Raw genomic sequence first — 25,401 nt, 5'->3', positions numbered from 1 at the left:
ACAAAACATAAAATACAAAAAAAGATACAAAAAATAAAATACAAAAAAAAACGAAATAATACAAAAAATAAAATAAAAAGAAACATATTCGTGTCTTCTGTGTAACTGCCAAAACATTTATTACAAAGAAATTATGAAATAATAATAAATTAATCGTTTATTAGAGAAATAGAAGCAAAATAAAAAAAAAAAATATAAAAAAGAAACAAAAAGATACAAAAAATAAAATACAAAAAAAAAACAAAATAATACAAAAAATAAAATAAAAAGGAACATATTCGTGTCTTCTGTGTAACTGCCAAAACATTTATTACGAAGAAATAATGAAATAATAATAAATTAATCGTTTATTAGAGAAATAGAAGAAAAATAAAAAAAAAAAAATATATATAAAAGAAACAAAAAGATACAAAACATAAAATACAAAAAAAAGATACAAAAAATAAAATACAAAAAAAAAACAAAATAATACAAAAAATAAAATAAAAAGGAACATATTCGTGTCTTCTGTGTAACTGCCAAAACATTTATTACGAAGAAATAATGAAATAATAATAAATTAATCGTTTATTAGAGAAATAGAAGAAAAATAAAAAAAAAAAAATATATATAAAAGAAACAAAAAGATACAAAACATAAAATACAAAAAAAAGATACAAAAAATAAAATACAAAAAAAAAACAAAATAATACAAAAAATAAAATAAAAAGGAACATATTCGTGTCTTCTGTGTAACTGCCAAAACATTTATTACGAAGAAATAATGAAATAATAATAAATTAATCGTTTATTAGAGAAATAGAAGAAAAATCAAAAAAAAAAAAAAAAAAGATATCCACATCTCGTACTATACAAAATATTGAATGTACATTTGAATGAATGGAGAAGAAGCTCGAATGAATCAGCTGATAGCTATAGTACGTAGTACGCGTTATAGTACACAAGAAATCATAGTAGAGGGCAGGTCACTTCTTGGTCCATATCGATTGAGTTCGTGGAATTTGCAGTCACGCTTTTTTTATAAATGAACAGGGCTGCATTTGTAATTTTAGAGACCCTTGCCCTTCTTTCTTCTTTTTTTAATTTTGGTACTTGACGCACTCATGTTTTTGCATTAAAAAAGTGAATAATGAATTGTCAAATTTAAATTGAAAAAAAAAAAAAAAAAAAAATTTGTAACTACGTTATATATCTTAACAGATTAATCATTGAAGTTCGCTTTAAGGGTTAACGGAGTTTACGAAAAAGGCTTACGATTAAAATTTCTAAACCAAAAGAAACGCCATATGAACGGAGAACGACAAAAAGTAGAAACGAAATATCGTTTGGTGCCTATCGAAAGAATATTTAACCCTTTCACCCTTAAACGCACTGATACTTTGAACATATCGGCTTGAAATCATATCGATAAGCATTTCCTACATACATACATATGTACTTATATAAGAGAAGACAAATACGCAGATATTGTGTGTACATGTACAGCAGGCTAATCTCATAAATTCGACGAAGTAACATAATTTTCGAATAGACCAATCGAACTTTGTAATTATGAATTAAGAAAGAAAGAAAGAACAAAAAAAAAAGAACATTTCCAATGCTCGTTTGCAATCACATTTAATATTTGTTATTTATTTCAATATATTGCAATGAGGTAAATAATTTGTTATCGATATTGACCGATCATTTTTTTTATTTCTCAAAATTCTCCACAAAAAATTCATCTGAGAAAAATTATTCGAGTTAACATCCCGAAATTAACCAAAGCACAAATGAGAGTATAATTTACTACGGGAGTGAGACGAAAATGACCTCGTAGGTTGATGATTGCATAACGAGTGCAAAACGGAAATGAGCTTTAATGGGATAAAAAGGTATAGGCATTATGGTGGTAGGGCAGTATATTGCAGATTGCATCGCACTCTGCACGGGGACTTTGAACGAGAAGGGAAACCATCTTTGTTTCTTCTACAACTCTACTCTATCATGGATTTCGTGATAATACCGTATTTTTTAGGTTGGTAACTTCTCTCTCTCTCTCTCTTTCTCTATCCCCGCTATCAGTCTATGATTCATATTTCGATCTAATTAGACTGTAATTTATTAAACCGTTTCTCTCTTAATATCTCGATGTTGCAAAAGTAAAAATGAAAGTTAAATGTAATATTAAATACGTTCTTTCGTATATAATAAAAGTAGATTAGTATAAAAAAGCGACAAATTTAATGTAAAAAGAAATGTAACTTTATGTGCATCCAAATTTATTGTTCTAACGTCAGAATTATATAAAAAAAAAAAAAACAATTTATGTATCTATTATCAAGCAAACTTCACAAAACTTTCCGCGAACAAAATCTTATGAAAATCGTCGTCGTCGTCGTCGTCGTCGTCGTCGTCGTCGTCGTCGTCGTCGTCGTCGTCGTCGTCGTCGTCGTCGTCGTCGTCGTCGTCGTCGTCGTCGTCGTCGTCGTCGTCGCCGTCGTCGCCGTCGTCGCCGTCGTCGCCGTCGTCGTCGTCGTCGTCGTCGTTGTAAAATCTTAACAGGCAAACTTCGTTCGCAGTATTAACGTCGTATGGATCAGTGATCAATGAAACCGACAATTGGAAGATAAATGGCACTTATTATCAACCTGAATACACTTATTTCGTCAACATGAATTACGAAGCATCAGCGGAAAGAAATCAACCAGCAATTTACAAGTTGAATTTAACGTCCGTAATGAAATGCCAAGCGAAAGACTTAAATATCCTATCGTGTTCGTTGGAAAAGAAAAGATCTGTACTGTTGGATTTGAAACACGATACGTATTTCGATCGAATACAAACTAGCAAGGAAATGTTTGAAATACGTTTTGACAAATATGGAGTCGATAGCATTCGAGTGTCCTCGAAGATCGATGAAAGCGAATACAGCTTGATCAAATTGATCGTTAGCCAATTGAATATTGGTACCGATTTAAGATCACACAGGTCCTCATTGATATTTTTGGATAAAGAAAATTCTACGGCTGGTAGATGCGACACCCTTTTCAGCATAACTCAATTCCCTTGCAAGGAAACGAATTTTACGATCGCTGATTACAAAAACTACAAAATGCGTACGATCTTGTACGACTTCTTAAGCGACACGATTGTTTTGAGAAAAAGAAGGAACCTCAGAAAATGCGAGAGACCCACTGAAGTATCACCGATCGAGATTAATAATTCGGTTAATCTAACTGTAGTAAGTAAAAATCACTCGCGATGTTTTTTTCTCGTCTTTATCTTTTTTAAATAATATATTTCATTTCATGTTTCAGACATCATCTTACAGTGAGATACACTTTTGCGAAGACTCCTTCGAAAGTTCTACCATAGTCGAAGGTAAATCATTAACCATCAATCGCGATCCACGAACTTCCGTTTTCCGGCAAGTGATCAATGTCCGTTTGGAGAACATCGGAAAGAGCGCAGAAGATCTATCATTTCCTACCGATGCTGCGAGCGATATTATTTATTTACATAAAACTGTCGAATCTAATCATTTCGATACATAATTATTATTAATTATTTTATTTCTTTCTTTTTCTTTTTGTTACGAATAGAAATAACTCATTGATACGCAGAAAAAGAGTATTATATTTATACATATTAACGTATAACAATTAATGGATGTTTCCTTTTTTAAATAAAAATTCTCACTGTCATTATTATTTTTCAGTTTAATTTAATTATTTCGTGTTTTTTGTAATATAAATTAGTAACTGTATCCGGTAGCATCTTAAATTTTGTTTGTTTCTTTCTATTATTCTATTTTTTTTCTCCTTTTTTACTTTAATAAATCGAATCAACCATTTGCGAGAGGAGATAAGCGATTAGCCTAAAAACTCGAATAACACGGTGACCTCGTAATCAGCGATACAATTGAAATTTGAAACTCAGAACTGAAAAGATTTAGATGAAAAATCAGTTACAAAAAAAAGACATAGAGACGACGTTTCGCGTAGATATATTTAAAAAAATGATTCTATAAATGCGTGCAGAAGAAATTCGATAATATGCGACGACGAATTCTAGTCTAAAGGTCTAAACAATAGTGTCGCTCGTTAAAATGAGACTGGTATAAAGGAATTTAGAGAAGTGTTTTGATCGTAAAACATGCGTCATCTTAAAATGGTACCGTTGATGACGAACGAAGCAAACTACAACGACGACGACGACGACGACGACGACGACGACGGCGACGACGGCGACGACGGCGACGACGACGACGACGACAACACGACCAAGACGACAACGTGATAATCCTAACTCTTAATGATAAGTTAACCGGTCGTATATAAAAGCAGATTCGTGAGCAAGAAGAACGTTAAATCACTGTAGTACGTCCATGCCAAGACAGAGACATGAACCTGACGATAATCCCGTTCTTCTTAGGTCAGTAAAGTTAATCAATCGAGTAACGATCATTCTAAACGTCATAGCATGATATATCCTATTACAATAATTATATAAAACAAATAATAAATGTTTCGATATGTATTTTTTTTTCAAAAAAAAATAAAAAAATAATAAAATAAATAAGTAAATACTAGTAATAATAAATAGACAATAAGGAACAAAAAAAAGCAATTAATTTCAATTTAGCGACACAGTTCGCCCTACCGGAAATAGAAAAATGGAAGTACGGACCGGAAATAAATTATCAAGTAAACTTATTGACAACCGTTATCAACGAGGGAGAAGACGATCGGCTAAGGATTGATCTAAATGGCGACATGGGCTGTCGTTCGAAAAACGAGGACAGTATTCTCTGTCGGATTTCTAAATTGACATATCATATCTTTGATATGATTAACAACGTCAACGAAACCAACGACATAATCGTAAATAAACATTTCGAAATAGACTTCAACGCAAATGGTATCGAAAAATTGGTCATGGAAAATCCGATTCACGTCGAACATTTGAAATTGATATATAATTTTGCGGCGCAGTTGAATATTGGTGTTAATATTGGTCAACATTTGAAAACTACATTCTCGTTTGTCAAAAAGGAAAATTTTACTCTTGGCGAATGTGACACTATTTTTAATATCTCTTTGAAAGAAAAGGATCGTTCTTCTTCCTCCTTTTCTGAAGAAGAGGAAGAAGAGAAAGAAGAAGTAAAAGAAAAGGAGGAAGAAGAAGAAGAAGAAGAAGAAGAAGAAGAAAAGAATTCGACGTTCGGTGATCTTGACGAAATAAAGCTAACATTGATCGATGTGCCCAAAATGTCTAGTGACATTGATCTGGTTATCGAAAAAATTCGAAATCCAAAAAGATGTACTCGCGGTGATAAATATATGTTTTGGTTAGCAGGAAGCAACGAAAAATCTAACGTGGTGAGTGCTCATTGTTTTTTTTTTTATTCTTTTTCTTTTTCCTTTTCTCAAAGCATGAATTAAATAAAAGAAAAAAGGAAAATTGATATCCCTCTTAATTTCAAAAATATTTTTTTTCTTCAAAGATATCGTCCTTCAGTCGGATTAACGTTAAAGAAAATGAATCCTTCGAAAGTTCTACGATAACAACGGTGAAGTTAAAATTATTAAAACCTGCGATCCTTCACGAATTTACCAAGGTCAAATTGAAGAGTATTAATCAAGCAACTGGTCCACTTCCCACAATTATCCGCCCGGTTATACTAAATTTTTCTAGTGACGACATCACGGAAAATAATTTAATCGATTAACGTGTATCCATTAAGACCGTTTCTTTTGTTAAAACATGTACCGTAGTTAATATTTTGTTAGAAAACTTTCTTTGATATATCCGACTATCGATAAAGTAGATCCTCAATTTATTCTCATAAGTTAACACGTTATTATCGATGGAGCAAAGAATATTCGAAAGAATTATTAAATAATTATATCGATTACATTCGTAAAATTATTTCATCACATCCCGTCTATCTTTTGAAAATTTTCAAAATCCTCCGACGAACATTACGAAATTCTACGACATTAGAATGGAAGATTGGAAAATTCTCAGCAAATTCGTCTAAATCGTCGTTGCTTCTCTCAACGAGTTGATTAAATTATTGGACAAGGTCAAGTCGAATAATCGTAAGTAACATGAAAGGACCTTCAAGCCGTAAGAACAGAGTCAAACGAATTAAGTTCTTTCAACTATAGTCGTCGATTTCCTATTAAACTAGAATAATTAAAATAATTAACTATATGTATCACGTGTGGGTTGTCATCCTAGCGAGATTAAGGACATTTTTTTGTTTATTTCCATGACGAATATACAAGTTAATAATTTTATGAATTTACGTCGTACACCTCTTATATTTCGTATGCGCAATTAATGATCCTTTTTGCATGATCATGAAAACCGGTCTATTCGAATGATTATCATAAATTTTTATTTCTCTAGATTATCGACCATAAGTCCTAATCGTTACTATTCAAGTCGAAATTCTACAAAAACCCATTAATTTTTTCTGCGAATTAATTATCAATTGCGTTTACTTTCAAAATCTAATACGAACGTGTAATACGAATATCTAAATTATCGATTTCCTTTCGTTAGTTTAACGATATTTTTTATAAAGCGTTAGGATAATTGTCTTCGATAGATCCACGTTAAAAGATTCACGTATTTTATTTTTTATTTTTATTCTTGATATGATTCGAATCGATCCTTTGAAACGTATTCATCTAAAAATAAAAAAAAAAGAACCTTGTTTTTCTTTCCTTCTTCTTCTTCTTCTTTTCTTCTTAAGTTATCTACAGATGGATATGCACACATTTATTGCACTTTTGTAAGACGACAATTGAAATTTGATAAAAATTTTCAAAAGAGCGTCCTTTCCTTACTTTTCTTTTGGTCTGATACGATCAGTGGCACGATTTGTTGCAACAGTTTATCGATTTTCTCTTAAATCGTATAAAAATTTATTTCGTATTGGAATACGATGAATCCAATCTTTTCAAAGGGACCTATTTTTAAGAGTTTTCTAACTAAGCTCAAGGAAATTAGATACGTTTACAGATACACGTAAAAAAAAAAGATCGTAGCTTTGGTGGGCATCGTTGACTCTAATCTATCGGTAAACATTTTCTAATCTCTTTAAATCCTTATTCGTAATGCTCTAATTTTTTTTTTCTTTTCTCCTTCTTTTTTGTCATTTGATATCGTACGAGTCTACTTGATAGAAATCGTAAAAAAACTAAATCCTGTCATTAAACTTATCCAATTATATCGTATTAGAAAAACATAAAAAAACACGATTATAATTTGTGTACCGTTTTCTTTTTTATAGTTTTGTAATAGCATCGTTGCAAAAAGTTACAAAAAGTTTACTATAAAACAGTACTTTGGAAGGCTTTATAAAATGCTTCTGAAAAAATTCTAGTAAACATTTGGAATGTTGTCTTACGTTCTTAAAAGAGCATACGTGTAAAAAATCTTGCATAAACATTGTTTATCGATTTGTATATCTTATACTAGAATGGTTATTTTCTATAAACCTTTCGATTGACGTTAACATGATTGCGAAATTGTAAAACAATGTAGCTGTAAGCTAAGGACAGTACTTTTATATTTATAAACGCGTACCTGTGTATATATAATGTGTGTGTATATATATATATATCTATGCATGCATATATATATATATACATATGTACACACACGTATATATCTAGCAGGCTATCCATCATCAAAGCACTCCAAATGATAGTAAATTATAATTTAATGTTAAGCAATGAGATTAATTCTTTTTTTTTTTTGGAAATATTTTTCAATTATTGTAATCACTTTCGTTCCTTTATACTTCGATGGACGAAACAATGAATTAAGTTCCTATCATTTTAAGTTGGACATAACTTAAGCACATAGCACTTTGATCACAGTTTACATTCCTCTCTTATTTAAATGATTTAGATTTGGAGCGACGCAAAGATGAAGGACATGATTTACCGATCAAAAGATATACCGACAAAATCCAATGAATAACTAAGAGAGTCGTTGACGAAGAGAATCATTTCTATCCTTTGACAAATCTAACAAGTATAATAATACAGTAGTTCTTCTTGTTTTCATTTTTTGATTCTCTTGGCTTTATATAAAAAGGGACAAGCATGCATGCATATGCACATACACACACACACGCAACAGTACGAACATCTATTTTCTCTCTCTGTCCCTTCATTTTCTACTCTCAAGTTTGATCCTAATGAATCGTGAAAAAGAAGCTATCCTAACCTACGTATATACAATTATTATTATTATATAATAATAATAATAATTATTATTATTATTAATAATATTAATATTATTATTATTATTATTATTACGCTGTTGGAAGAGACCTAGAGCACGAGGAAATGTAATGCCCCATCAAAAGTTCTTCTGTAGGAAAGTAACGGCATGACAGTAAGGATATGGCTCGACATTATTGACTGTTATTCACGTTATTTTGCTGCTTTACTGAATCCATATTAGGGATGTAGTCCATCGCCATCAAACAGGCAAATACGGTCATCACCATTTTCGGTTTTACCTCGGTTATGTCTTCTGGTAACGCATAGACACGAGCACCACATTTTCGTGCCAAGGATATCGCATATTTGGCGTTGTCGAGGTTTTCCTACAATTTCGATCATTTAATTAGAAGAACGTTGAATTCGCCGAAGAAACGATTTTATATATAACGTGTTATTAATTATTTGAAACGACTTACTTCCTCTGTACCACCCTCTTTAACAAGATCATAATTAACAGATCCTGGTTTGATTGCATCGATCAAATTGATCACTACCTTACCATCCGATATCGCATAATCCTGAAAACTTTTGATACTACTGTTCTTCCCTGCTGCTTGCAATTTAGAATTGACCCATTGTACGATTTCTTTTTCGACCAAGGTACTCCCCTGCGTACCAGTCAACGACGTCAAAATTGACAGAGTGTAAGACCTCATCAGTTGCCAGATAAGAGCCAGTGTCAAGGTCGCGTTCCCATCGTTAATGTCCTGCCCTGCTATACCGACCAATGAGAAGTTCATCTGTTTTCCAAGTTCAACCACGTAATTGCAGTTTTCTAACTTCTCCATGAATTTTCTTAACTTGGTAAACTTTTTATGAACTTTGTGCCAATTGACTGTACCAGGCTTGATGATGTCATATAATTGGAAGATTACTAATCCATCGGCAAGATCAGAATAAAGCCAATTGACGTGAGGTACCACACCCATAGAATTCATCCAATTCCTGTATGTTTTCTCTTCTCGTGTCTCTTCCAAAGACTCCAACCCTTCGATGTTGTTCTCAGGCTTATCGAGGCCAGGATAATTGTTGAACATGTTTGCGACGAATGCCAGATTGAGTTTATAAATGCCATTGACAACGTCACTAGGCGTAACGAAGCTACGACAACCTAACTTTGCAGCCTGTTGGAGCATGATTTCAGCTCGTGACAAATGATTTGGTTCCATTAAAGCTTCCACTGTGACGCCAGCGGTATTAGGTGCAATTTGTTTGATCAAGTAAGTATAAATTTCAGAATCCGTGATGTCTGATTGGAAATTGTTGCATCTTCTAGCGATACCAGCATTTTCTAAATGATGATTGACCCATCTTAAGAGTATGGACTCCGGAGAAAGTTTCAGAAGATCTTCAATACGTTCGCCATCTTGTAAAAGTGTTGCCAAACCAGGACAATTCTCTAAAGTAATTTGATTAAATAAACCAATTCTAATAATTTGCCATAAGAGACCTAAGACCAAGTGTGGTGATCCTTTGGTAAGATCATGGGCATCGATATTGATGATATTGCAACCGATAGACTGTGCCGATGATAAAGCAAGAGTCAAGTTTTCATGTTTCTTATACAAAGTCAAACTCTTCTTGTTGATAGTTCTTTCATCTATAGTATCGGGACAAGAATGATTGATGATTTTACTGTAACAAATTTATTAAAAAAATTAGTCATCGATACAAATTTCATCTTATTATTAGGAGAAAAGAAATGATATTAGAGAAAAGTATCCTTACCAAAGAAGGATGCCATCTTTGACTTTGTCATAAAGAGCTTTACCTTCAGAGTCGATAGGTAACAAATGTTTTAAATCAGGATCGTGAGCAAGATTAGTATTGATCCAATCACTGAAAGCAAGTTGTTCTTCAAGTCTAACGGAATGAGTCGTACCAACGCTCGATGCTTCCGAAATTCCTCCCAACGTTTCAAGATTCTCCTTTTTCGAGACGACGTGCTTGAAAGTGGACCCAAGTTCGTTGGCCTTAAGTTCCTTACAGAGTTTCTCGAACTCGTCGAAGGACAGCCGGCCCTTGTGTTGTAGTCTCTGTTTGTCGTCATACTCCTCGATCATTTGCCGCACTTTATAGCCGGGCATTTTAAATCCGCAAACGTCCAAAGCGTTCCGCAGTTCAGCCAGATCGATAAATCCATCGCCATTTGCATCGATCTGTATATATACAGAAAAAATAAGATTAATAAAGAAAAAAGATAAGAGTTTAAGTAATCGATTTCTCTATCATCGACAATAAAACACTGTGACACATTAAGTGACACACTAATTGAACGACACTAAGTGACACATTAATAACTTTATGTGTCACTATTATTAATATATATATATACATATATATGTCTGTGTATGTGTATGTGTTTTTAATTGTAACTATACTATGTATATATTTTTTATATATAATAATGTAACTTGTAACCTTCACGATAATACTATATTTTTAATGTATAAATATTTTCTGTATGGATAATTAGAAAGATTACTTGATTATATTATATACGTATATGTGATTAAATCATTATAATGATTAAACCATCTTGTAATGATTTTCGATTATTAATGATAACTCAAATAAAAGAACAATGATATTTCAGTGCTCTTCTACATAATAAATGCTATAGGTATATGATATATATATATACATGTATGTATGTACATAAGAGTCTCTGTTAGAAGAGTGCTGATCGGGGTTAATCGACCCTACGCGTTCCTACGTAAGCATTCCTCGGAAACAACGTTAGCACTGTCGTCGATCAACGAATGCTTTTCATCGTTAAAACTCACACCCAAAGAGAAAGAATTTCAAATGTACTCACTAAATCAAATAAACGACCAAAATCATTAAAATATTCTTCCATGATATCCCATCTTCTTAATTTTAAGATCTCCATTTTTTGTACGAGAGTAAGAAAAAAAAGGAAAAAAAAAATTGTTTAAAAGAATCCTACCAAAAAAAAAAAAACCACACGGACAGCAAAAGCTGCGTTAAACTGCTTCTTCGACTGACGTTTACACGAGAACTGAACTATGATGCGTTCACCCTTATCAATCTTATCGTTAAACATACCTGATAATATGAAGAGGAGGAGAAAACAAAAAGAAAGAAACATAGAAAAAGACGAAGAATATATCGTGGAATTTATTAAAAAGAATTCAAAAATATTATACATATATACACATATGTATATATATGTGTATGTATAATATAACGTAACCAAGCATTTATCGCTTTTAATGTAGATATAATAGATTGACAGATAGATCATAAAATTGATCTATATAGTATTATATGTGAATCATCTGTGGGAAAACGCGGAACTCTCTTTATTATTCCACGAAAATGTGTGCATCAATGAAGACTACAATATGTGCACAGATTTTGTGTTGTTTACATATGTGATCACGCACGTGGTATCACCAAATTGCGAAACCTAAAAATAATTTCGATTCAAGTACCCTCTTTCACGTCCTATACCTCCCTCTTTCTTCTTTCTTCCCACCCTTCCCCTTCTTTTTCTTCTTTCATTCTCCTTATCTCACGAATACGTATACCAATATTCTCACAACTTCAAATGAATTCAAATTATTATTGAACAGATTCAAATTAATTGAAATTAAAATACGAATGATATTACATTACATTCAATTATATTATAATTAAATATGAATACCTTCATTAGTTCAAAAAAATTAATGATATAAGGTGATATTAACCGTTATTAATTATCTATGTTACATAAATGCCATTCATGATAAGCTTATTACGCACTGTTGTCAATATTACATTAGTCATTGTTGAGTCTAACAATGAAATAAATTCTATATAGAATATTTTGGATTGGTCATGAAATGATAACAGTATTGAGAAATAAGATTATCGTTCAAGATATTCGCATAATCGAAGAGATAAATCTTGGTATCTGTTATAAGATTTAAAAAACAAAAAAAAAGGAGAAAGAAAAAGAAAGTTTATCTGTGAAGAAGGTAAAGATATTTTTTGAGAAGAAATGGAGAAGCTGATCTTTAAGATACTACTAATGTTCTAATTCAAGGATCTTCATTAAACTACAAAATCGATTTCTTTCTTAGATAATCAAACAAACAAAAAATGATATCCACTCAAAGATACTCGCAATAAGTTCTCAATTTTCAGAATGTTCTTTGGAAATAAATCGCGACCTATCAGCAATTATCAAAATTTCATGAAATCATCATTGATAAATCCTTGCTAAAGTAAGTTTAATTTTCAAAGTGTAATAACATTGAAAGAAATCACGCAAGGAGTTACCAAACACTCAACGTGTGCAAGCAACGTTCTCTCTCGGGGTCATTCTCTCTCTCTCTCTCTCTCTCTCTCTCTCTGTCTCTCTCTCCTTGTCTCTCTCTCTCTTACTCCAATACTTTTATCCAGAAAACTGGTTCCACTGGCATCGCATTGCGCCTGTCCCTCAGAATACCCCAGTATCCACCCGTAGAAATCACGATAGAATTACCTTAGAAATAAAAGGAAGAATCGCGACTGATATCTCTTACTTAGTTGTTTCATGTTAATAAACGTACATATATATATATATGTATGTATGTATATATACACATATATACATATATAATATAATCTCAATTAACACATAGTCCTCTGTCTCTGTCGATTACATACCCTCTCGCTGAATCAAAAGAGATAACAAGTAGCCCGCTAACTCACTAATATATGTTTCAATGACACTGATAACACGTTTTTTTTTTTTATATAATATATATATATATATCGAATGATTCATCCTTTCATTTGATCGTTATTATTATTATTTTTGTATATATCTATTTTTTCTTCTTTCTTTCTTTCTTTCTTTTTATTTCTTTTGACTTCAACCAACGATTGCTATTCAATCACGTCAATCGCAATGAGCGTTCGTTCGTTCGTTCGTTCGTTCATTCGCTCGAAAAATTTTGAAAGGAAAGTTCTCTCTTTGAAATTAGTCATTCAACTGGTATGACAGGTATTTAAACTTGTGCCGATTGTAAAAAAACCTTCAAGTCACCTTGTCCTGTCGAAGACACTAGCGTCACTAATGGAAATTATTATATTATCTTATCTTTTGTCCTAAGATAACGATCGTACCGATTAACCTTTATTACGATGCGAACTAGAATATTAGTTATTCTTGTTCCCTTTCAAATGAGATGTATACATAATCGACAATGGAATAAAAGAGAATTCGATTCTATATAACGTAGTTCGCTAATAAAAACTTAATCGATCGATTGTTAGAATCTAATTAATAATCGAGAATAAATCAATCATTGGAATATAAATTAGAACATTAGTATTCTTATTTTCTAATGATAGGCAATAAGTTCGATGATAAAATAATAAAATCTTATCAAACGTAACCAAGCGATAATTGTGAATAGATGAATTAGTTCGAATGATCGAATCGTTTCATCAATTGTAATTCTATTCTTGCCCTGGAAGATGACCTTTAGGTAACGTCATCGCATCTAGATGATTAAAAGCTTGTGAAAAAGAGAGAAAGACGATTCACCTACCCACACGCGCAACGTCCTTGGGAAACAATTTATGAAGGTCGCACTTTCCATATAAATATATACAAGAGGTTTGCATCATACATTAGAATGGACAATAATTGAAAAGCTTGACACACGTCAGTTTCATTTGAGAACATTTTTACGTATTTACGTTTTAAGTATACTATATCTTTATCTATAGAGATATAATGACACTATACTATAGCACAATATATATATATATATATATATATATATATATATATATATAAAGTAATAGTATTGTATAGTATAAATTATCATTACGATGATATAAGTAATATGGATTAGTATTGTACTAAACAAAATAATATAAATTAACCAACGTTTACATTTTATAAAACACACTGTTTAGATTTTACAAGATTATCGTTATAGTCTTAACTGACCGCAATCAATTTACATTTTAGAGTGTTCACGCTGTTATGAATCAATTAATTAGCACGTTATTCGAAACGAGGTTAATGAAAGAGATAAATTACTGTCGGGTTGAAATCGAGAGTGAAACTCATTGCGAGTAATCCGATATGGTATTTAAAACATATAGATATGTATGTATTGTGTAAGTACCAACATATATGTATATGGATATATATATATATAGGGAATGGATGAATGAATGTATGTATGCGTGTATGTACGTATATGTACAAAGGTATACAAAAGAGTGCATATATTCATGTGTGTGTGTGTGTGTGTTAGAAATATATTATATATATATATATTTAAAAGAATCGCTCATTTAATGGATTCATGTTGTTTAGTTATTCATTGAGAATAACTCGTTTAAAAGGCGTCTAATGTAAGAGCTTATCTCGATTCGCTTTTAGAAACGGCTCGTGTCGCTGAGATTCAAGGAGCGTTAAATTACTCGCGCGGTTAATGCGTGCTCGTGCCCCCATGAAAAGTCGTTTTCTTCGCAAAAGATTATAATTCGTTCTACGTACTAGCATGATCCCTTGCGTAATTTTCCGCCATTCGCCATTCGCTTATAGCTCTCCACAGTTGTTCTAACAACCCCTCTATAACCTAATTTCTTTTTCTTTTCTTTCTGTCTAAATGCAAAATTATTTATTGCGAAACTCTTATAGTGGAATTTATATACTTTTTTTTTTTTTAATATGATCGATAAGTTATTACTTATGCTGGAAATATATATTAAAATGTAACTATGCTATTATATATTTCATACTTCACTTTAATATATAAGATACTGTTGATTAATACTATTGAGCAATGATATTAATAAAAAATTAATAAATATTAATCGATAATATTAAAAAAACAAAAAATCTTTGATTTAAAATAGACGCGTTCCAAAGTGAAGAAATAAGTATCAAGAAAACCAAGAGAAAATTATGGTTTCGTTCAGATTGCATTTCCAATGGTATGAGTCATATGATCGTGAGTTAAGCTTCATACTCCACTATGTTTACTCTCAAATATTATTGTGCTCCCCTTTCGAATTGATATATAAGTATGTATATATTAGCTCTACCAAACATTACTAGCATTAACTCATAATTCTTTTCTAATAATTGCAGATACAAATACATATGTATATCTAATGTGTATCGATAATTTTCAAGTATTGTTTGATTAGATTGATCGATATATTTTATCTTTTCTTCATTTTTTGATTAAATCTTTTTTCTAATTTTTTAAACTTATATACATATATATATATGTGTGTAATATATAAACGATATAAAAGCGCCATGTAAAATATAAAAATATAAAGAACTCTTTCCTCGCAGAGAGCCTCATTTTCTTGACAATTACGTCGTTGTAAAGAACGAGCACGATTGTCGTGTTACGTGCTAGAAATAAACAATGGGAAATAATTTCACAAAAATTTGTAGTGCTAATTCTCCGTATACAAAAAAAAAAAGAAAAAAAGATTGTACAAGAGAAAAATTAGAAATTCAAGATTTAGAAGGCCTATTTTGTTATTCGGTCTACATTAAAATTTCCAACGTAATTTTAACCACCAACTTCCCCCTTACTACGTATTTTCCTACCATTCTAATAATTATCACGAATTATCAGGAAATATGGTTGGTGAATCGTCGAATGATAACAAATGCAAAGGAGGAAATTCCGTATATGATATTATTGCAATTTCTTTCGTTTTTTGTTCTTCTTATTCATTGGTAATAATTATTTATTATTAACATTTATAAAAACAACTTTTCGTTAGACTTAATTATATATACATACATATATATATATATATATATGTATCTATATGAAGTATATAAAAATCTGAAAATGTATATAAGGACTACGATGCACCAAAATAATAAACAAGACAAGATTAATCAATCTGTAACTTGAAGCAAACTTATCAAGCATGATACCCTAAAAAGACATATCCGTTCTGACTCATCAATCTAGAGATACCTTATATATACGTATACGTGTGTACATATGTAATGTGTGTATGTATATATTTATCCAGAAGACCGAGCTATCGAAAGAGGATTCTTAGTACTTGAATCCATTCGTTGCTCTCATTGAAATTCTCTGCAGTCGAAGATTTCAACAAGTAAAAGAAAAAGAAGAGATTCGACGGTCTCGGTAAGCTGATTTCGCAGAACGAAAATATTATCTGATTGTTTCATTCGATATTATGTACATATTTCCTGTTGTTGCTATCCAAGCAAACTACTTATTTACTATTCTAATTTCCGCCTACAGAATAGCCCAAAATTTTCTAACCGATACTAAAAATCAATTTCACTTTTTCGACAACTTTTAAAACTAATTTATTTACTTCGAATTGTAAAACTACGAACCACAATCTGATTAAAAAAAAGAAAAAAGAAAACTAATTAATTTTTACAATCATCTAAAAAGTTTTTTGCTTACTTTGTGCTATATAATACTAGTCATAAAAGAAAATAAGAATCAAGAATTGAAAAGAAAAATTCATTGATACCACCGTCAAAAAAGATCGTTGATACAATCAAAAATAAAAAGAAACTAAAAGAAAAAAACAAAAAAGCAAACGAATAGAAAATCGTTTGAAAAATGTATTTATACCTAACGTATGTAAAAACATTGTAAGGAAGAATTAATTACAAGTACAGAGACGTAATAAGAATTCTAAGCGTGGGAAACGAGCCGACAAAGCGTAGTATAGTGTATGTACTTAACATAAGCCTTAAGCAGCTAGTTATACATATATATATATATATATATATATATATATATGCTGTGTCGTGTGTGTGTATCTATCTATATACAGTATACGTGAGAATGAGATAGAGGAAAGTAGAGGTATTGTTGGTCTGAGAAAGAGACTGGACTTCCTTCTCTCTGAAATCGTCCTTTCTTCTTTTCTTTTCTTTTCTTTTCTTTAAAAAATACATTAACACGAGGAAGTAATAAAAAAAAATAATACGTATGCTAAATACCGAATGCTATTGTCGAGTTTAACAAAAAGAAGAAGAAGAAAAAAGCTCGTTAACGTTTCGGACTTTCACATGTAACAATTTTCTATCAAAAAATTTATTATAATCGATTATATGAAACAGTATCTATCTATATTATATATATATTTTTTTTGGTTAATAATAAAAATATTCAAACAAAAAATGTTTTTACAGAGGAACAAATAAAAAATAAAGAAATAAGAAAAAAGAATTCTACAAACAGAAAAAGTCTCGAGGGAGAGTAATCGATCTCATTCAAAATAAAAAGATTACGTGAAAACTATCGAACCACACCATACATACTATGTAGATTAAAACAAGATTTACGCAATGTTATTTTTAGTGGTCGATCGTATGTTCAATTTACTATTCCAGTAACGCACTATATTGCATAATAAATATGGCACACCGATTGTGTAATGGAGAGTATATAGTTGCCGTAGTATCACTTTCCTTTTCTTTCTTTCTCTCTTTTTTTTTTTTTTTTTTTTTTTGAAAGCTTCTATAAAAAAACTATTTTTGAAACGTCTTTCAAATACCGTCGTGCATTATTTTTTATTTTTATCGTTAATAAATCTTCCTTCCTACATTCCTATCTCCCTCCCCCTTCCTCCCCTTCTCCCTCTCTCTCAAATTAATAATTCTATTATATTAAAAATACAACGAAAAAAAGAGAGAGAGAGAGCGGAAGATGAATTTCTTACTTATTATGAAAAACGTTCTTAGCCGTATTAATTTCACGCTTATAAAGCTATGAAATAGTTTCGTTCGATATCTCACGGTAAATTGAGAACAAATTGCTTGTAACATACAACAAAATTCTTTTCTCCCTTTGAAAAAATAATAAATAAATTTATAAACTTTCTCTGTGATTTTAAGTACACAAAAAAAAAAGAAAGAAAAAGAAAAGAAAATATTTAATCATGAGAAATTATTATTATTGAAAAAGAAAAAAGAAATCATCATGATTAATGCTATCTCGAATGAAATTTCAATGTTCGTGCATTATTCATTTTATTTACAATATTCATTTCACTTATTAATCATCTTTTATTAAAAAAAAAAAAAAAAGAAAAGAAAAAACAATAATACAAAAGAAAATCGATATAGACATATATATTTCAGTGTTATTTAATATTAAGATATTATACGATATACAATAATATTAAATAACATTGTTAAACTTTTGGCAACAATTCTTTGAAACGTTTCTTATATTTTTAGATTAAAATTTCACTCGTGATAGCCTTTTAAAAGGGTATAATAGTTAAAAGAAACACATTGTGGAGCGGAAGAACATAAATACTGTTGTACCCCCAACTTCGAGATAAACGACGAGGCCAACGGTATGATTTCGTAGAAAGAAAAGAATGACACGTGCCAACGCGAAGTTCGAACGCTTAGGGGGTCCCATGGCACGCTTAGAGTCGACTGAAAATAATTTCACCCTACTCGAAGTGTGTAAAAGAATATCGGGGAGGAAAAAAAGAAACGTAGTTAAATATCACGCGAACGTAGAGAGTAGCCTTTTCTTTTTCATTTTTGTTTCTTTTTTCGTTCGCCAAGAGTTTCGCATGAACGAACGGAGTAACGATGAGTTAGTAACCATGAGAAGAATCAGTGGAAAGGATCATTCATGTACCATGGTGTTTACACGAAATTACTTCCCGTTCTACTAACAATAAGCTTATGCCAGCAATATTTTCCATACCATTGCACGATCTTGCTTATTCTTTCCAAATGAAATAAGAAATAGACATGTAGATAAATAGAGGGTGAACCAAAAAAATGTCTAAACGATTTTTAAAACTCGATCGATTCGACATCGGAACTTAAGCTGTTTGCAATTTTAAAAGTTATTCTTCTAGTTTGCAATCTGCACAAAAAAAAATTGGTATAAAAAATCTCTAAAGAGAATAGAAAAGCTACTGTGATTTTACAGTCGTAATTTTAAAAGCTATGCTTCTAATTTTACGATCTGCAAAAAGAATTTAGAAAAAAGAAAAACATTAGCTTGAGGTAACTCGAGAAAGAATACATTGATTTTTTCTTCTTCTTTTTTTAAGATCACTACGATGAAACTTTTTTGGGCCACCCTATAGCATAACGTAAGTTATGCTGGTACGTTGAGAGTCAACATTCGACGGATGTCGGAAGGGGTTGCGTTCGCACCGGTAACACGATCAATAAGATAATTGAGAAGACTTTCTCGACAATGCCGGCGGAAGGGAGTAATTTCGTCATCTCCCTTAGTAAGTACATACTCTTACGCAAGGTCATTGTTTTAGATGGGATTCTCTGATCGTAAACTAAAGTATGATTGAGTAAAAACGATCTTCATTGTTAACCTCCCCCACTTCCATCGAGAAAAAAGAATACGTGAAAGAAGAAATGAAAAGAAAAAATTATTCTTTGAATTATAAATTGTAGAAAGATCGAAGTGTCGTTAGATAATAGTATAATTAATACTAGCGTGTCTGTGTGCGTATGCGTGTACAAATATGTATTTAGTATAGAATAATTTCTATGTAATAATACCTTGTACATTTATTACTATTACTATACTATTATTTAATGAAAAATTAGAGTATATAAGTATTTATTTATCATTAATATATCCGTTAATACTTTATTAATTATTAATATCATTATATAATCATGTTATGATAATTTTAATTTTATATTAACGTTAATTCATTACAATATAATTATTCTATGATTATATTGCAGTGCAGTGTAGTTATAATGAAATTTTCTGATTACTTAATACCAATGTTTAATTATGTAATATCATGCTTACATACTCTTTCAAATAAATATAGAAGAAAGGCGTATTTAAGATCAATCGAGCATGAAAATCGTTGCACAACGTACACCTTCCTCCCACTTATTGAAAACGTATATATATATAGAACAATAAAAGCATTTCAATTGAAAAGTACACGTGCCATGAACGAATTGAAATACTATTATTCGAAATGTCAGTGCCATTTCTAATTAAAACAATAGCATTATGTAGTCCAGTGCAGATGGCTTATAAACAAAGAAACAGAGAAACTCGGAAAGAAAGAGAAAGGAACGATGAGCGATCGATCAATCTATTAAATATTCTTAATCGGTGATATCGAAAGGAACAAGTAAAACGTTGAAAAAAAAAAATTAATTAAGATTATACGAAGAAACTTGAAACGTGACGTCATATATGCTTCATACACGTGGATAAACATAAGGCATATTATACATATGTATATACGTATATACATATTTTACATTCGAAATAACAAACAATCGCTGTTTCGTTTATATCAAGACTAATAAAAAATTGGTGATTCACGCATTATCATTTCTTTTTTGTTTTTTTTTTGTTTTTTAATTGAAAGAGATAATAAATTTTGCTAATCAAATATTTAGAAAATAATATTGTAAGAATGAATTATTCTCTTGTATTTGTCATTCGCGATATTTTCGTATATCGTATATTTTTATTAATTAACTGGATTGTTTATGAAATATCACGGATCGCTATAGAAATGTTGTTAAACGACTGATACTACTACGTTAACTTATTCAAATTAATTCTCGTTATTAAATATAATATTTATGTTATATAGAAAAATTGAAAGAGAAAAGAATTTTTTGATATATTTACTTAAAAATTAATTTCGATGAAAACATAGATGATCGGTAAGTATCGCATTATTGAAAGATTCGATTCGAAGTAAAATTCGTTTTTATTTCGACTACGTAATTCCACTACGAGAGTCAAGCGTTATATGCATAATACGCATATTGAAAGGAAACATTAAAAGTTGTGCATTTGCTCGTTCGTTTTCTATATCGGCAATTCCAAGGATACGAATATAAGATATGGTCCGACGAAAAGGCACTTTATATATTATATCGCTTTAACGACATATTCTTAACTGCAAACGTATGCAAAGACTATTTTACGGTGTAAAGTTACGTATCGTCCTTCGTTCGAGAAATTGGTTGCATCGTATCGTCGTTAATACATTTATCGTACAATTCGAATTTTTTTAATCCGATCAAAAGCGAACCAAAACTTTGTTGTTACGTAATCAAACTCGATTAAACTACAATCACACAAAATCGATTGAGCTATAACAGGTATATACCATTTACGTAACGTAACGATGTTGTTATTATTATTATTATTATTATTATTATTATTATATTATTATTATTATTATTATTTGTTTTTCTTATCATTATAGAGAAGACATTACTGAATGTTATACTATATATACATATATATACAAACATATACTATTAACACTTTTAAATAAAATTCGAATATAAAATTAATATCGTTACGTGATCCTGTCGTTAAAAAAAAAAAAAAAAAAAAAAAAAAAAAAAAAAAAAAAAAAAAAAAAAAAAAAAAAAAAAAAAAAAAAAAAAAAAGAACGAATACGAAACGTATAGACAACATTTGAAATACTTTCGAACGGATGTAGAACTCAAAAAAAAGAAGGTGACGAAAAGAAAAAGGAAAGAAAATAATTTGAAGAGAACAATGGCACGGGTGTGACACCCAACGTGATTGTTCCACGAGGGTGGGTTTTCACAGGAGCACGTTGATAAAACCGGCGATCGATAAACTACAGTCGAGCTACGCCGTTCTAACCAATGCAGTTTGTTTCAATGTAACAATGACTAAGGGAACGTACATAGGCATTCTATCGTAAACGATCGTATCGATTTTAAATATCAAGTAAAATAAGAAAAATTGAGGAAAATGACGATTTCAAAAGATACGAACAAATTAGACGGTAAAGATAATAAAGGACTTACAGCTTGAAATTGTTCAAGGAGTTCCTGTCGGTCGTCGATTGCGGTGGCCATGTTGTCCGAATATATATATACGTGTATATATATATAATCCTTCCGCCTTCCTTTCTCTTCTCTCTATTAGCTCGATATGTGCTCACTCTCTCACCTTCTCTTCCCTTTTTCCTATTTTTTTTATATCTTCTATTCGTCGTGCCTGTGATATTTAACAATGGCACGACGAAATTCTACGATACGATTATATTTCTATGACGAGATCTAACTAACGGACATTCAAGGAGAAAACACAATATTATTATTATATGTATATATGTATGTACGTATATATATATATATATATATCAAAATATTCACGGAGTTCTTCGAGGCTAGGTCCAAACTAAGCGAAGTCGCGACGAAGACTGAGACGTTGTTGCTGCGATGGCCGGGACACAACAGCGCGCGCCATTCGAACCGAACACGAACGAAATTTCCCGAATACTCCCGAAGTTCGTCCTTCTCCTACATTTCGGTTTAGTTCGGTTAACACTAGGCAACCGTAGACACGTTCCCAAAGCCCCCGACAGCCATTACGTTTCTTATATATCGAATAACTGTCACAAAAATATTATCCGAACTTGCCTGTGTCTGACGTTTTCTCATCTCTTCTTTTTTTCTCATTCTCGTTTTACCTAAATCACGTTTCACATTTTTTTTATTATCTCCTGACGAAACCAATTACTGTTCTGTTCGTTTTTCTTTCTACCTTTTTTCTTTTTTTTTCTTTTTTTTCTTTTTTTTTCTTTTTTTTTGTTCCTTTAATTCAACAATATTGAATAGAAATTTCCCATCAAATTTTAAGAATATCGATTTCAAAATCGTATTCGAATTTTACGTGTGTATATATATCTTGTTAGATTTGAGATTAAATAGGACACATTTCGATAATACTTAATTCAAATTTTCCGTCAAATTTAAAGAACTTCGATTTGAAATTCGTATTCGAAAAGTTTCTACGATGCATATGTACATATATGTGTGTGTATGTATATCTTGTCGTTCGATTTGAAATGGAAAGTGTTAGAATTGTTGAAAAGAAAGGAAGAAACGTTTTTCATTCCTTTCAAAGAATTCTACGAAAACGTCACACGCGTGTTTCAACAAATTTTTCCTTTGACTCGGAATCGAGCGTTTATTTGTTAGAAATCCATCTTGAAATGAGAGTCATCGACTTGTACAAAATGAAAGCTTTGATTGAAAAACTTCTAATCTCATTTTTGTTTTTTTAATTTAAATCTAGGCGTTTTAGATAAGTATTAAACAAAAGATACACAATGAGAAAAGAATCGATCGATGTTGTAACAAAGAAATGCGTCAACAACAGAAATTGATTAGCTGTATACATACATACGTTTATATATATATCTCATAAATACATATATATGTAAATTATATTATAAGAAAAATGGTTGCGAGTCATCGCGTGATTGCAAGATCTTTCTTCAAACGAAATCCCACAAGAATGATTCATTTTTCTATTACGAAGCAACGACAAGTGTCTTACCAACATATATACATAAATACGTAGATCAGAAATATCCAAAGCTGACTCAGTGATGAGATTCAGTTCCTCTTCTTTTCCATACTGATATGCGTCATTCGATTTACATCGTAAAATAAAAATTATTTATATATATATATATATATATGTGTGTGCATTGTAACATTTTCTTTTTATATAATATAAAAAAATATTAAACTATTAAAAATTGCATTTCGAATTCCAAGAAAAATTTCCATTTCTTTTTTTTAATATACATACATTGTTTATTTAAATTATCGTCTATATGTATGATTGGAATGAAAGATTAATAATAAATAAAAAGAAATAATACGATAATAATGGATAAGAAAATGATTATTAACGATAACAATTATTTTTTTCAACATTTATTTTTTATTCATTGTCGTAACGTTTCAATGAAGAAACGTGGAAATAATAGAAATGCATATAATTTGATACGAACGTACATACACATGTACAGATATACTTTAATACTTTTTTTTTATATTAATATATATATATAAGGTTATGTATAAGGTTATGTATAAGTTTGTTCTTTTTCTTTTTTTTTTCATCATAAAAGAAAACAATGTAATATAATTCCTTACAAATAAATCTTTTAGCGCACTACCTAACAATTAATTTACAATTATTCATTGTCTCATAAATATGTACTTATGTATGTGTTAACATCTACGATTATTTCATGCTTTGTAAGGAGAAAAATCATATCTTCGCTAGAATTTTCTCAGTGTTATATAATAAAATAGAAAGTTTTATATATATATATATATATATATATATATCTACGATCGAAACTTGAGCGAAATTAAAAAAGAAAAATGTAACTCTCTCTCTCTCTCTCTCTTTATCTATCTATCTATCTATTAATCTACCTCTATCTCTATCTCTCTCTCTATCTATCTATCTCTCGATTTAATGATAATTTAATTGTTTAATTAGAGATAAAACTAAATAAATAATTTATTTTTTTGTTAAACAAGATCGATCCAAAAATATGATTAGAAACTTATTAGAATAAATTATTAGAACGTGCATTAGACAGTATATATAAATAGGACAAATAAAAAATAAATTCTATAACAATTGTTCAGTCGATAATTATTATTCACTAAACGAATGCATCGTTAAGCGTAATACTAGTAAAACTATAATAATAACACTATCTAAATAAAAAAGAAACAAATTATAATAACAATCAGTATTGTTATTACATAATTATTATATTTATGTATAATAATTATTAATATTAATTATTATTAATTATTAATAAACCGGCGAGAAAGAGAGAGAAAAAGAGAGAAAAAGAGGATTATATAATTCTTGATTAAATACATCAATGAAAATAATACTAATAATACTAATAATAATTTTCAATTAAAATAAGATTTTCCTGATAATAAGAATGTTATAAGAAACGAACGATAAATCACTGTTATTCAAAAAACAAACAAACGTTATACTTAATAACATTGCTTAATCGTTTAAAAACTTTCGAGTTGGAATAAAAATCGTTTTTGTGCGTACCTCGAAAATATTAATTAAATCATTAAATAATTTCCAATTCCTTCAAAAATGCACAAGCACTTACCCCGTTTGTATACAAGAAAAAAAATATATATATATATATATTTATATATATATGTAAATGAATAAAAGAATTCAAAAGAAAAATAATCATGCAAAAAGCTTAGTATCATACAATCCGCTTTCTAACTAATATTTAA

At 30.2% G+C, this 25,401-nt stretch overlaps 3 protein-coding genes across 5 annotated transcripts; 2 read left to right on the top strand and 1 right to left on the bottom strand.

Moving 5' to 3' along the window:
• Positions 1 to 1,172: 1,172 nt before the first annotated feature.
• Positions 1,173 to 3,692, top strand: LOC127071801 (uncharacterized). Its single transcript, XM_051011481.1, has 3 exons — positions 1,173 to 2,017; positions 2,562 to 3,223; positions 3,300 to 3,692. The coding sequence occupies exons 1-3, from the start codon at positions 1,852 to 1,854 to the stop codon at positions 3,534 to 3,536; spliced, it is 1,065 nt and encodes a 354-aa protein (XP_050867438.1). The 5' UTR covers positions 1,173 to 1,851; the 3' UTR covers positions 3,537 to 3,692.
• Positions 3,693 to 4,216: 524 nt separating this feature from the next.
• On the top strand, positions 4,217 to 5,899 carry LOC127071802 (uncharacterized). Its single transcript, XM_051011482.1, has 3 exons — positions 4,217 to 4,416; positions 4,627 to 5,363; positions 5,489 to 5,899. Exons 1-3 carry the CDS (start codon positions 4,386 to 4,388, stop codon positions 5,711 to 5,713), a joined length of 993 nt encoding a protein of 330 aa, XP_050867439.1. The 5' UTR covers positions 4,217 to 4,385; the 3' UTR covers positions 5,714 to 5,899.
• Positions 5,900 to 6,233: 334 nt separating this feature from the next.
• Positions 6,234 to 22,520, bottom strand: LOC127071796 (plastin-2). Of its 3 annotated transcripts, XR_007785227.1 has the most exons (5): positions 11,113 to 11,307; positions 10,023 to 10,453; positions 8,711 to 9,929; positions 6,843 to 8,617; positions 6,234 to 6,752 (listed from the first exon to the last, which is right to left on the bottom strand). XR_007785227.1 is itself a non-coding variant. In XM_051011470.1 (4 exons), the coding sequence occupies exons 1-4, from the start codon at positions 22,162 to 22,164 to the stop codon at positions 8,423 to 8,425; spliced, it is 1,896 nt and encodes a 631-aa protein (XP_050867427.1). In that variant the 5' UTR covers positions 22,165 to 22,520; the 3' UTR covers positions 6,234 to 8,422. The 3 variants fall into 3 exon arrangements, 2 of the variants coding, with proteins under 2 accessions (XP_050867427.1, XP_050867426.1); XM_051011470.1 differs by lacking the exon at positions 11,113 to 11,307 and adding an exon at positions 22,114 to 22,520 and having other exon boundaries at positions 6,234 to 8,617; XM_051011469.1 differs by having other exon boundaries at positions 6,234 to 8,617.
• Between the last annotated feature and the right edge of the window lie 2,881 nt (positions 22,521 to 25,401).

The sequence above is a fragment of the Vespula vulgaris genome, chromosome 23 (assembly GCF_905475345.1).
Source record: "Vespula vulgaris chromosome 23, iyVesVulg1.1, whole genome shotgun sequence".
Taxonomy (NCBI): domain Eukaryota; kingdom Metazoa; phylum Arthropoda; class Insecta; order Hymenoptera; family Vespidae; genus Vespula; species Vespula vulgaris.
The sequence above is the reverse complement of the archived record's forward strand: the minus strand, read 5'-3'. Positions and strand labels throughout refer to the sequence as shown.

Excerpts from the sequence above, each read along its gene's own strand:
- LOC127071801 (XM_051011481.1), top strand. The coding sequence starts at position 1,852 with ATGAGCTTTAATGGGATAAAAAGGTATAGGCATTATGGTGGTAGGGCA. Across the intron at positions 2,018-2,561 it reads GATAATACCGTATTTTTTAG|TATTAACGTCGTATGGATCA; the intron begins GTTGGTAACTTC and ends CTTCGTTCGCAG. Across the intron at positions 3,224-3,299 it reads ATTCGGTTAATCTAACTGTA|ACATCATCTTACAGTGAGAT; the intron begins GTAAGTAAAAAT and ends TTCATGTTTCAG.
- LOC127071802 (XM_051011482.1), top strand. The coding sequence starts at position 4,386 with ATGAACCTGACGATAATCCCGTTCTTCTTAG. Across the intron at positions 4,417-4,626 it reads GATAATCCCGTTCTTCTTAG|CGACACAGTTCGCCCTACCG; the intron begins GTCAGTAAAGTT and ends ATTTCAATTTAG. Across the intron at positions 5,364-5,488 it reads GCAACGAAAAATCTAACGTG|ATATCGTCCTTCAGTCGGAT; the intron begins GTGAGTGCTCAT and ends TTTTCTTCAAAG.
- LOC127071796 (XM_051011469.1), bottom strand. The coding sequence starts at position 11,187 with ATGGAGATCTTAAAATTAAGAAGATGGGATATCATGGAAGAATATTTT. Across the intron at positions 10,454-11,112 it reads TTGGTCGTTTATTTGATTTA|ATCGATGCAAATGGCGATGG; the intron begins GTGAGTACATTT and ends GTATATATACAG. Across the intron at positions 8,618-8,710 it reads AAGAGGGTGGTACAGAGGAA|GAAAACCTCGACAACGCCAA; the intron begins GTAAGTCGTTTC and ends TCGAAATTGTAG.